At 43.0% G+C, this 13994-nt stretch overlaps 1 protein-coding gene across 2 annotated transcripts in view; it reads left to right on the plus strand.

Moving 5' to 3' along the window:
• The first annotated feature begins 1600 nt into the window (after positions 1-1600).
• Positions 1601-13994, plus strand: part of Cpne4 (copine IV) — a 467844-nt gene continuing 455450 nt past the window's right edge. The window contains exon 1 of one of the 2 annotated variants that reach the window (NM_001357439.2): positions 1601-1800. In NM_001357439.2, the coding sequence (NP_001344368.1) occupies positions 1748-1800 (53 nt within the window). In that variant the 5' untranslated portion in view covers positions 1601-1747. Of the gene's footprint in view, positions 1801-4554; positions 5002-13994 lie in introns of those variants that run through there. The other variant, NM_028719.3, reaches the window with a different exon arrangement.

A 13994-nucleotide genomic window follows, 5' to 3' on the forward strand; every position in this document is an offset into this window, starting at 1 on the left:
GAATAAAGAGCTGAAAATAATGGATTGAATCAATGGAGGGCTTTCTTTCCCTCATAACAAAGAAACAAACCTGGACTTAATGGTCGTCTTCCTGGTATTGAAAGCTCAGGTTCCTTTTATAATTTTGCTCAGACTGCCTTAGCAAATGCTACTCTGACCCCCTGCACTCTGGGTAGAAACAAAAGAAGGCCAAAGTAGTAAGTGTATGCTCTAGTGGAGTCAGCCCCCTTCCTTCCTTCTGCACCGCTCCTGGGCAGCGCCCCACACCAGTCCTCAGCAACAGAACCTCCCACAGTGGTGGCGATATTCTAGGTGGACTCTTCAAGATGTTAGCTACTAGCCACTTAGGACTTCCTGGCACTCAGTATAGGTTAGGGGAAGTGAAGAAGTACATTTTTAATTCTACATAACAAATGCAAATGGGTATATGTGCCTGCTACACTGAAGAATGCAGGGTTAGATCTGACTCATATAACTAACCCATCCAAAAGTAAGGTTGGAAAATGTAGACTTGGGGGGCTGGGAACATTACTCCCTCTCACACAATTATGCTTTTCTTCATAAGGAAAAAAAAAACAGAATAGAGGAGGGAAAACAGTAGAGTCTACAACAGGGTGCTAGCTGCATGCCAATGTGTGTGTGTGTGTGTGTGACCTCTGCCTAAATTTCAGGGTGCTAAGTCTTGGGGTTCATTCAAGAACCTTCTGCCTATGATGTGGAAACTGGGCTTTAGAAAGTGGCTGAGAGTCTCTCTTCAAAGATATTAGGGTGACCTGCTATGTAATAGCAGATTCAATTAATGGCCTTTCAAACGCCACCCACAGTGAACTGTGAAATCTCAGGAAGGAAAAAAAAAGCCTTCAGCTCATGGGTTTTACAATTTAGGGAGGGAAAGCGAGAGAGATTTTGATGCCACCTATTGGCAGAAACAAGTATCAGGTGGCCCTCCATAACATAGCTTGTTACTGAGTATTAGAGGTATCACACAGGTCATGCAGGGCCCTTGTAATCCCCACCTCAGCTTGGAACAAGTGTTATGCATTTTCCCTTGACTCTCCGCATTTTAGAAAGACTTCTTTGGAAAAGCCCTCTCTGCTTTCCAGCAACACAACTCACCTCAGGAATACATGGAACTATGAAAGGAAAGCATATCCTCCAATTCCCAAAATTACACGAAGTGGGGGCGGGGGGGGGGGAACGGGACAACCCACACCTCATACCTTTGAGCTATAAATAACCCTGAGGTGAAATTCAAGGCTTTTCTTTGATCCAAGGTCTCAGAAATAAATCCTGTTATTTACAGCCATCGCTTGACTGGTTGGATGTATAACTATCCTACAGCTCGAAAGGAAGGAAAAAAAGAAAAGAAAAGAAAACAGAAATTCCTTTTCAAAACAAAATGCTCACCCTGACTCACTCAGGGAAGGAGCCAAGGTTTCTGATGTAGGGCACTGTCTCTCCGCCTGCTTTTCGCCTTCATCATCTGCTACCCTTAAAAAATGCTACCAACCACATGGGGAAGAGTTCATATCCCTCCTCTCTTGTTTCCTGGCTCCCTTCCAGCCTTTGACTTGTCATACTGATGGGTGAGATGCCTTTCATACTGGCATAGGACACAGAGCGGATGCCTCCCTTATGTTATCCAGCAGACCCAGGGAGTGGAGCCGCTCAGTACTGGAGCCTCCTTTCAGCTTGGGAACATTGGTGCCACCAAGTTCAGCGGCCTGGCTTTTAGATAACCTTCACCATGGCTGTAGAACCCAGCAACCCAGAGTCCATGAAAAGGAGAGTTGGGAGGAGGTGAGTGGCATGGGGAAAAGGAAGGTTTTGATTTCACAATCGTGGAGGGGACTCCGGCTGGTGGGCAACCTGCCGTGGGGGCAGTGATGAAGAACAGAGGTTATTAGCTGGTTATAAATCATCGTTTGTACAGTCGAGCTGTTGATTTCATAGGAGAGCTGGGAGTGAATTCTGCTTATGTGTCTTGCAAAGAGCCTCTTTGAATTTGCCTTCAGTGTCATGGAGAGAGAGAGAGAGAGAGAGAGAGAGAGAGAGAGAGAGAGAGAGAGAGAGAGAGAGAGAGAGAGAGAGAAAGAGAGAGAGAGATATCCTGGCATAAAGCTGCACACGTGTTCTGCGTACTGGCTTGCAGGCAAACTGTTTGTTTCTAATTAGGGAGCCGAAGCCTGCTGGCAGTCACAAGTTTTGGTGTTGTGTTTAGTTTGCATGCCTGTGCTTTTGGCATGGGGGAGGGGGTAACTGCATTAGGGTTTTCTCGATTGGTTTTGACTTTGTAACTTCTCCGTGGTCCACTTTTAGTTTCTAGGCGCCTTTAGAGCCTGCTTCAAGTAATACGCAGCAAGAACTGAGCTGTGGTCTAGTTATCTCAACCACCTAAACCTGGTTTGTGGTAGAAATGATAAAACTACTTGGAAAGGCTGTTATACAAATTAAATGGGCTGATAAGTAGAATTGACTAAGAGATTACTGGAAATAGTATATGTTCAGTAGATCATAACTGCCTTCCTCTTGCCTATAAAAGAAGAAATTTGCTTTAAACATTCTAGAAAATATTAAAAACATTTTTAAATTTAATAAGTATGCATTTGCTGTCTACTATGTGGAGACACTCTCCTAGGTTTTGAGGCTCCAATCATGAACAAGTTAAAACAAAACAAAACAAAACAACCCCAGAGATATCACCTCCACAGAATTTAAATGTTAGAGTTCACAATCGACATGCAAGAAACATAAATAAGGCATTCATTTTCTTTATTTCGTCCAACACAAACTTCATCTCTAGGGTTAGATGCTACTGAATAAAATCTAGGAGGAATTAACAAACATATTGTGGATTTTACTTTCCCAGAATGCATCCTTCTTTCCCTAGGAGGAAACCCTGAGTGTTCCTGGGAGGTCAGTCCTTCCAGCTGTAGTCTGTGTGACTCAGATGAAGCCCCAGTCTGTTCCCAGGAGTACTGTGAACACATTTCCTGCTCCAAACACCAGGACCTGTCCTTTATTGTAACCTCACAAGCCAAAGCCCCAATAATGATTAGCTTGCGCATAATCACATGACCTAAGTGTTCTCAGTCAAGGCAGACCATGGATTTGTGTGTAAGCTCCATGATACAGCTAGATTCTCTCAGGGTTATTTTTTCTAGCCTTGTAGCTAATATGGCATCTCAGAACAGCATGTGAGGCGACTGGAATAAGAAAAATGTTGATTTTCTGGAAACTGTTTCTTCTCAAAGATCTTCTCCTTTGATTTCCAGGATCATTTCTGAGCCCCCTTTGCTTTCCCCTGTCATTTCTCCTTCTCTGGCCTTTGAAACTGGGAACTGTGTAGTGGTCTAAAGCTTATAACCAAAGCCTTCACCTTACAAGAGACCTTGTTGGGTAGTACTTCAGCAAGCAGAGAGGGAGACACCTTCCTCCCTTGCCTGGTGTGCTTACCCATCATTTCTAACTCTGTGCGACCCCCAGGTGCAGAGAGATCCTTTTATTCATTTGCTTTATGGATTATAAAGTCTAATTTGATTCTGATCATGGGCATACCCAGGGTGGATTTGGTTCTCCAGTTTATCTACTTCTGCGGAGACAACTAGAAACAGCCTGACGTGCCTCCTCATTGTTTCTTTGCCTGAATGTGACTTCGAATAAATTTGTGACAGAAAAGTCATCACTTCCAAACTACCCCATAAGGGAGAGAGATGTCACTTAGCAGCACTGCAAAGCAAAACATCAAACCCCCTATTTCTTGTGTAAATGCTTTGTAGTGTGTTCAAAGTGTTTTATAATATGTGACAATGGTTACTCCCTAAATAAGACCTATAGTTTTTGGTTTGGGCTTTTTGAGACAGGGTCTCTAACCTAGGGCGGTTTCAAACTCCCTTTGTAGTTGAGGGTAACTTTGCCTTTCTGAGCCTTCTGCCTCCACCTCCCAAAGTCTGGGGTTTCAGGGATGCAATGCCATGTACAAATGTACAAATGCCTGGCTTTGTACAATGTTACGGTTTGAATGCAGAACCCTCTACATGTTAGGCCAGTGCTCTAACAACTGTGGTTCAACCCCAGCCAAAAACTTTATTTTAAAACATACATTCCCCAGGTATGGTGACGTGTTTGTATTCAGGAAAATATTCTGATATGAAGAGAAAAATAGCTGTTCACTCATTTAATCATGCATTTATTGACATGTAGGTACCAAAATAAGTATTCAATGTCACCCCCATTTTTAGTGAGAGTTGAGCGAATCAAGAAGTTTTCTTGAATGTATGCAAAAAAAAGTATAGCCCTTATTCTCTCCTCTCAGCTCTTGTGGTTTCACTGCTTTATCATAGAATAAGGAGAAATTAATCACGTGCCTCTCAGGAGCTGGTGGGAATTGCAAAGCTGAGCAGGGAATCAGGGCTGAGGGCGCGGCAGGACCATGGAGAGCGCCAGGGCCGCGACCAGGGCGGGGCGTCGCTGAGTCCCCGGAACCCCCCAGGGGGCGCTCGAGAGGAGGCTTAAGAACTAGTATCTTGCTGGGCTGCTGGGCGCAAGGGTTTCGTCAGAAGGTGGAAATCTCAGCTAGAAGCTGCCATCTCCTGGCTCTCACCCCTCCCTCCCTCCCTTCCTCCTTTCCTTCCTCCCTCACTCCTCTGCTCCCTCCCTCCTTCCCCAGTTCCTTCCTCTTTACTCAGCGAGTTCCTGAGCCCAGCAGCTCCTTCCACGCCGTTCACCCTCTCCCCCAGCCCCCAGCCCCCAGCCCCAAGAATGGAGTCGGGGTTTCCAGAGCGACCAAACTCTCCTCCCAGCATCTTTATCCTCCTCGGCTGTTGCTAAACTACCCCCAGTGGACCAAAGAGGGGGGAGGGAAGCCCGACTCTCCTAAGACCTCTTTACAACTACATCACCCAGGACCTCCACTCCAAAGGCGGATTTTGCATCCTGGGGGCGTGACAGACCTGTCCCGGGCTGAATTCTCTTTCTAGTCTCTGAGGCTGGCACACCCAGGTGAGTAGATGCTAACTCTGAGTCCTGTGTTCTTGCAAACTCGTCAGGGCTGCTGCGTAGCCAGACCAACTTTTGAGAAGCTCTGGGTTTTCGCCCAGCCTGGCTTGTTTGTCATTGCTGTTGTTCTGAACAGCGGCAGGAGCAGCAGTCCTTAAAGGCAAAAAAACTTTCAGCCAAAATACCTGCTTTTCCCGCATAACTCTACTCGCCCAGGTGGAGTGGTAGGGAGGCCCCAGGCGGGACGACAGAGGGAGGGCTAGGTTAGGCTCTGGAAGTCCTGCGGGCTTGAGGGAGGATTATTATTGTTTTAGAAATGAGAAGGGGGATGGGACCATAGTCGGGGCTGGAGTTGCTGCTTCCCATTTGACAGCAAAAAAGGTGTGGGGCATCAGTAGTGTTAGCCAATGGCTTGATCCTCTGCTGTTTGAATTCGGCTTCTGCAAGAGGTTCTAATAATATTTAACTGCGTCCATGACACCGAGGCTCACAAGTAACCCATAGTCTTGCTCGCGGCTTTATTTGGCTCGGTCTCCAACATTTTTTTCTTTTTGTTAAATGAAATAGCAGGGTGGTAAAGGAGGAACTGGAAGTACTGGGAGTCGCGTCTGACTAGAGAGCTAAAACTCGGTATCACGTACTACGAAGGATTGCTAGAACTCAATCCAAGGGAGTCAGAAAGTGGTCCACACTGAGTTGAGCTGAACAGCAATGGGTGGGAGTGGACAGAATCCAAGGAATAGTCTTAGGAAGATGAACTCCATCTTCCTCTTAGTGTAAGTGGGCTTGGGGTGGGGGTGGGGGCTAACCTCATTATGCATTCCAGATTCTACTGGGGGGGGGGGCTTCCAGGATTTAGGGAAGATTACCTATGGAGAGTCAATGAGGTGGAAGCAGGACTTGCTAGGGTGGGGATGGGCTGGAGACAGGGATAGAGTCCTGGGAAAGTTGATAAGAGATATCTGTCTCCATGCTGTGGACCCACCCGCTCCTAGAAGGTCCATGCCTCTGGAACTGAAAAGCTTCACACTTGGTCTTTGAAACTCTGCAGACCAGACCAGGAGCTTCATCTTCCTGCTGCTTTGCAGAGTTTTGCCAAGCTCAGCTCTGGTTTCTCTTGGCTCACTTGTTTTTCTGTTTCCTGAACAGCATTTTGAGCTGTTACAGAGCACTTAAGTGTTCTTGACTAGTGAGCCATCTCTCCAGCTCCGACTTAAGTGACTTAAGTGTTCTTAACTGAGACTAAACTCCGACTTTATTTAAACACAACCCTAAAACTACCCTTGCACCAGAGTCCTCCCCACTCCTAACCCCTGCTTGCTCCTTCATAGTCTCTACTTTTGAAGGCATTTGTGGGTTTTGCCACACTGCAATGTAAGCCCCGCCCCTTCAAACTTTCTTTACAATGTAGGTCGGTGGTTTTGTATCCGTGGCCTGTTTTGTAGTTCACAGTAACAGGTTAAACTTCTTAGCCACAGCTGCTGAAAAGCCAGAGGCAAAGAGACCACTTTATTTGATGTCTTTCAAGTTTAGGAAGACCACATTTTTTTAAGCAGAAGATAAGATAGGACTCAAGAGGAGCTTCTCTGTAATTAGATAAGTTCTGATGTTTCCATTTCTCTACCCGAGCTGCCCCTGGGTCAAATTCATTTGATTTGCCTGCCAGGTGTGAAAGAGGGGCTGACAAAAAATCCATCTAGCAGATCAGGGCTCTGAGTCGAGTTGGTCAAAGCTCCTTACACACAGTGAGATGGATAAAAGTAGAGAGGAGGCTGGGAAATACAGTTAGGACACCCATGTGTGTTAGGCCAAAAATTTCACATTTTCTTTTGATGGAAAGATTCTGACAGTTTCATGGGTTCAAATTCAAACCACGTCAGAAGTAGGTGACTCCCCCTGAGCTTTATATAAAACCATCTGTTGGTCCACAGTGGGAATGGATGCAGAAGCCTGGGCAGTTGCTAAGAGCCATATGAACAAAGCTGCTTGTGATGAAACCAACCCTTCACTCACATGGCCCCATGTAAGGACTCCCATTGCCATAAAATCCTGACTGGATTTTACTTTTCTAATACTCTTACATTCTTGGGCACTGATGACAGCTTTTTAGCTCTTGAGATAGCAACTTTACCAGAACTTCTAAATTTTTACTCTAGAATAACTGGTTTGGGATGTGTGAGTTGCTTCTTAATTGTAAAAAAAAGGAAAGGAAATAACTTCCTGTTTCTCTCCACATGGGGCTATGTGACAGTTTACATTTTGTTTAGATTATCAGCTTTGTCTTAAGGGGACCCTGCCTCTCTAGATTCTGGATGAAAAGTTTCTTATTGTAAAGGATTTTTTTCATGTGCATGTGGAAGTCCTGTTGTAGTCAATGGAAACAAAGCTGGTATCTGTTTTGAGGTGTGTGTGTGTGTGTGTGTGTGTGTGTGTGTGTGTGAGAGAGAGAGAGAGAGAGAGAGATTTAAAAATCTAACTGTTTGAGTCCATTATTATGATCCTTACCTTTAGCTTACCTGACTGTAAGGAATAATCACAGGAGAAAACTGGGTCAGTGTTGGAATCCCTTTTCACATCTGTATTAGAATCCACCTTTTTTGATTCAGCTGAATGTATTTATAAGCTTTGTACCATGACTTGCCTTTCCTTGCCTGGAAGGTTAGGACCACCTTTACTCACACAGAATAAGAGTCATACACTTTTGAAATGGTTTGCATCCAGAATAGAGACTGAGCAGAGCAGCCATTCTGAGGACATCTACCTGGCTGGTGAGCTGTGAGTTTTCTAGTGGAAAAAAGATCATGTAATTAAAAAGAATGTGGTCAGATTTGCATTTCATGGATCTTGCAGAGGAAGAGGGAAGCAGATTCGTCCCTTTTATTTGATCTTTCCATTTTCGTCTTGTTAATATTTTAAAACAAAACAAACAAACCCCTTTGGATCCATGGCAGTAACCCAAGTCACATTTCCTTGGCAACGGTAGTGACACACTGGAGTTACGAAATAGCAAGACAGAAAATTCTAAGTGCATTCAAAATAAAATGCCACTCAGTTTAGGACCATCCTCGGGCGCATTAAAATTGATCTCCCACCATTCAGTCAGAGTTGCTTCTTTCCAGATCAAACACAGATGGTTAGAATTGGTCTTTAGTTTTTATTTTTAGAATCCATGAATCTTATTCCTTTGTTGTGTTGTTGTTGTAGGAGGCATGTCATGAAAATAATTAGCTTGGTATTTCAGATCCATTCTCCTGTTTGGGTATGTAGAGGTTGGTGTTAAGTTCAAGACCAAATGTGTTAGTGTTGCCATGGGCTCTCAGCCTTTCCTATACTAGTATTCTCATTTCTAAGGGGTTTCTGTTTGTTCTATGAATAAATATAATATATCATGTAACATACCTTATGCATATAATATAACATATTACCTTGAGTTGGTGAATTCCAATAATTCCTTGATCTCTCTGCTAAGTTCTTTGAAAACCACCAGCTGTTAGATCAGAGGACATTGAAGGCCTTGAGGTGGATCTTGAGAAGAAAGAGACAATAGGCAGATAGTATGTCTTTTTCCAGTTTTGTGCTTTTACTGTGCCCAGGGGTGGCAGAGCTTACTTAAGGAGCTCTGTGGTAGATTTACTTCTAAACGGCGAAGAACAACTTAGCACCGTGGATCTAGGACTCTCCAAACTGGATGAGCTTAAGGTTAACCTACTGTTTCATTGGTCAGATGTGGGAATGAAAAGTCAGGGAATTGACTTGTTCAACAACCTTCTTGATTACTCCTCTTGTAAAGAGACTCCAGTTCCCTGTAGACCATTACTGTGGTGGCGCCAATCCCTGGCGCCATGAATTCTGATCTTCTCCATGGACCAGGAGTTGGAGATGATGGGAGGGGACAGGGGGGACTCCCACCTCCACTGTGGTGTTTAGAGAATCAGGCTTGGGAATTTATTACATTTTCTCTTGGAGACACTGCAATATTTACCCAGCAGATGTGATTAAATTTGTACAAAGTCATTGTCTGCAGCCATCTCTGTTAGTGTGCACACATTGTGAAGAACTGCCCATGCACAGACTTAGATTTCTATTTTAAATGTCACACAGAGTCAATAAAATAAACAGAGAGATTTTCTAAGTGTTCACAGTTCTAAGAATCCGTGGGGGAATCTTAACTCTGCTTTAAGTTAAAGGTCTATTTAAAATGAACAAGCTTTCTTAAATGTTGTTCTCACATATCTGGTTCAGAACACAATATATCTAGCTTCATTATTCTTATTTTTTAAAGAAAACAAAGGATTCTCCCCCCCCCCCCCCATGCCTCCTGCCCCTTGAAAACATTAGAGGGGAATACAGCATTTCAGTTAGACCCTAGAAACCTTCTCTGGCTTAAAGTGTATGGATTAAAGACATTTCTCTCTCAAAGATCTAGCAGCCCTTTTGGGCTACTTTATTGATTCTTGAATGGGAGTGGCGGAAGCTGGCTAGCAGGGCTCTCCTCCCTCAAACCCCCAGGATTGCCTCGTCCAAGCTGGGTTACAGAAGGTTAGCATTAGAGTGGACCGTCGCTAGAGGGCGCCGAAGCACTGGCAGAGCCCACCTCTGGGGGACCATGAGCCTTCTAGGTTCAGGGAAGTTGGGTGATGAAGCTTAGGAACTGTACCTAGGGGTGAGGCATGGGATTTTTTTCTCTCTCCTCTGTCCCTCCAGTCCAGATTGCACTATGTCTCATACACTCAGTTGCTCAGTAATATGGAGCCACAGGCTCTGCTCCAAAAGCAGTTTTGAAAGTCACTGGGCTGGAGAAACATTCAAAACAAAAGGGAAGCAAGAAGGATGACGTACGATCCAAGGCGAGAGCAAGAGAGTCATAGCTTTGTCTCTGTAAACCTGGAAGGGGTTCTTTACAAAACTCACCACTGTTTGGTGTTTTAATTTCCCTGTTATCAAAGAACTAGGTCCAGGAGGGTAATTCAGAGAGGGAAGAGAGTGGTCAGGTCTCACCTAGCAGGCATTTAAATCTATCTGATTGTCTATCTATCTATCTATCTATCTATCTATCTATCTATCTATCTATCTATCTATCTATCTATCTATCTATCATCTATCTATTTACCATTCTATCTATCTATCTATCTATCTATCTATCTATCTATCTATCATCTATTTATCTATTATCTGTTTATCTAATCTATTAATCATTCTATCATCTATCATCCATTATCTTCTATTATGTCTTTGTTTTTTTTTTTGTTTGTTTGTTTGCTTTTGGTTTTTTGTTTGTTTGTTTGAGAAAGTGTCTCACAGTGAAGCCCAGGTTTGTCCTCAAACTCTTTATACTTCTACCTTGGCCTTCCAAGAGCTAGGGTTATAAGTGTGCTTTGACATGCTCAGCTATCCTTCTGTACCAAAATGTGTGTGTGTACACACGCACACATGAATATTTAACAGTGTTAATATTCATAAATCCAATCAAGTTGTATTATTGCCTCATGTATACTACCTTCATCAATATCATAATAAAATAAATGTTTAAGCAATTGACTTAATGCATTTATGTGGGAAATGATTTAGAAGGAAATTCAATAGAAATTTAGCAACTACCCACCAGGCATTCTAATCACCGATTGGCGTGTCTGAAACAATCAATCAAACTAGAATTACTGCTTTACAACATTTGAAGGTAGGGCTGGAGAAGAGATGGCTCAGTGGCTAAGAGTACAGGCTGATCTTCCAGAGAACCCAAGTTTCACTCTCAGCACGCACACAGCTATTCACATGAGTCTGTAGAATAAGAACCAGAGTCCCCATTTTAGCACCTGCAGGTTCCAGGTATGAATGTGGTTCACAAACATACATGTAGGCATAACATCCATAAATGTAAAATAAATTAAAATATTTTCAATATTGAAATGTGTATATATATTATATACACTTTAAGATGTTATTAAAATAAGAACAGTGGATTCCAGAAACAATATCTAATCATTGTCATTAAAATGGCAAATCAAGGTTTGCCTTTGTTAGCCAACACCAGGGTGTAGGACACTCTTCTTTCCTTTCATGTTGTTGACTCAACAGGTAACTCAGAAGCAAAGGTTTAGATGCAAAATGGAAAAGTCCCACTGACTTGCATCTGACATTGCATCCCTGTAAAACCGGGTTCAAGCACCTCTGACCTCGTGGGTTAGTACTGTGTAAGAAGAGCGCGGAACTCAGGAGAACATCCTTCCGTTTTCCTAGATGAGGAAGCAAAGACTCAGGGAAAAAAAAACCACCCCAACAAAACAAATAACAACTACAACAAAAAACAGGGCCAGACTTCTTTTCCACGGCACCTCCTCAATTCTGTGATTTCTACTGATTATGAAAATTCTGTGATTTATATTGACTATGAGAAATATCAGAGAAAAGGGATGATAAGAGAAAATATGGAAATAGTAGATTTGGAGACAGCTGTTAATATGGACCATAGCTCCTGGCCTGATTTAATTCTTTCTGTTATTTTTTTTTTTTTTTATGATACTGGGATTGAACCCAGGACCTCACACATGCTCAGCAGGCACTTACCATCAAGCTATAAGCCCAGTTCTTCTTATATTTCATTTTGATTTCAGATGGGGTCTCTCTTAGTTTCATAATCTGGCCTTCAGTTTGTGGTCTTCCTGCTTCAGCCTCCTAAATAGCTGGGATCTCAGACTTTTACAAGCAGGCTGGGTCTGGCCTAGACTGATTTAATTTTAAAGAGATAGGAAAACACTTTCTGTGGATTCAGGAAATGTGAGATCTTGACAATCTCATGAAGTTAAGAATACCCTGTGTCTCGGTCAGGTCACTGTTGTATGGCTGTGAGGAGCTACCATGTTTAAGGCAACTCTTATAAAAGCAAGCATTTAATTGGGGGATTGGCTTACAGTTTCAGAGGCTTAGTCCATTATCATCATGGTCCAGCACATGGAGACACACGGGCAGGCATGGTGCTGGAGAAGTAGTTGAGAGCTACATTTTGATCTTGAGAGTGAGGGGAGGGGAAGGGGAGAGGGAGGTTGTACCTGATACACTTCCTCCACCAAGGCCACACCTACTCCAACAAGGCCACACCCACTCCAAGGCCACCTCGTAATCCTTCTAATCCTTTCAAAGAGTTCTGCTCCCTGATGATTAAGCATACAAATATATGAGCCTATGAAGTCCATTCTTGTTCAAGCCACCACACCCTTCTCATATTCTAGACGAGAAAATGCTTCAGCAAGGTACAGATACACATGAACTAGTTGGTACCCAGGTTACACCAGAGGGTGGGTTCCTCAGCCCTGGTCCTGTGTTCTTCTGTCCTTTGCACATCCTTCTATCCTTTGTAGTATTCTCTGAATGTGTTCACACACATTCTGTCTTGCATAGAGGTGAAATAAGAAATGTCAACCATTTAGCAGTTCCTTCAGAAACATGAAGGAGTTGTTTGTGTATAGAGGACTCTAGTTTCTTCTCTCTCTTCTTTCCTCTTGTTTAGAGGAGGTACCAAGAAGTCACATACTGTGATTTGGTTTGATAAGGACAAGTAATTAGTTGTGGAATTTCAGTATAATAAAGGATTAGGCCGTGACACTAACAGACATAGTTTCCACCCTGGCTTAACCACTCTGAGTGTCTGGATTTGGCTGAATTGCATAACCTCTTTATTTTTATTCATTCATTTTTAAAAATGCTGACAGACTAAAGGTAGTATAGAGGAGAAGTGGGCCCATGCTCAGTATGTGCTAAGTGTTGGCTTTCTCTGATTTCCATATTTTTGACTTAAGCTCTTCCTGAGTTGGTTTAAGGAGATAGTGTTTTTTGTATGTATGTTTGTCCATGCATGGATATGTGTTTATGTTTCTTTGTCTCTGTCTCTCTGCCTCCTCTCTCTCTCTCTCTCTGTGTCTTTAACCATCTCTCTCTGTCCTTCTGTCTCTCTCTGTCCCTGTCTCTGTGTGTCTCTCTGTCTCTCTATGTGTGTCTTTCTCTGCCTGTCTTTCTCTGTATCTCTCATTCCCTATGTAACTTTCACTGTCTTTCACTCTGTCTGTCTGTCTCTGTCTGTCCTTCTGCCTGTCTTTCTTCTGTCTGCCTGCCTGCCCCCCCCCCACTTTGTGTGTGTGTATTTAGAGGACAGATGCCAATATTAGTGTCTTTCTTTCTCTGTCTCTGTCTGTCTCTGTCTTTGTCTCTGTGTGTATTTGGAGGACAGATGTCAATGTTAGTGTCTTTCTCAGTCATTCTTCACCTTATTTTTGCAACAATCTCTTACCAAACCAAACCTGGAACTGATTTCTTTTGCTCAATTAGCTGTCCAGCAAGTCTCAGGGATCCTTTTGTATCTGCTTTTTCAGGATTGGAATTGTAGATGCTTGCCACTGTGTCTGACTGTTTGTTTATTTACTTATTTTAAATATAAGATTGAAAGGATCTAAACTTATATCTTCATGCTTATGTGGGAGCCATTTTTATCAATCAAGATATCTCCCTGGCACCAAAATACTAGTTTTTTAAAGCAATTTTATTACCTGCTACTCACATTTACCTTATATAAAATATGAAATTATTCAAATATATAAACATAAATTCATATACAATTAGTAAAAGTAATGTATGGATTAGCTATGGTTAGTCCTGCTTTACAAATGACTTTTTTTCAACATCCAATGTAGCTAGGAAAGAAAAGAAACCAAACTGAGGGGTTGAGGAAGTGGTCAGTGTTTAAGATTGCTAAACTGCTGTTGTAGAAGACCTGGTTTGGTTCCAGCATGCACATCAGCATGCACATCAGGTTCATATTAGGTGCACATCAGGTGGCTCACAGCCTCCTGTCATTCAAGCTCAGTTGGCTCTCTGGGCTTTGCATGTATGTGGTGCATATAAGCTCATGCAGGCATGCGTATGCGCGCACACGCTCACACACACACACCCCCCGACACACAAATCTAAAAAGATTGAGATGCTCTCTATCTCCTCCCTTGATCCCT

Source organism: Mus musculus, chromosome 9 (genome assembly GCF_000001635.26).
Source record: "Mus musculus strain C57BL/6J chromosome 9, GRCm38.p6 C57BL/6J".
Taxonomy (NCBI): domain Eukaryota; kingdom Metazoa; phylum Chordata; class Mammalia; order Rodentia; family Muridae; genus Mus; species Mus musculus.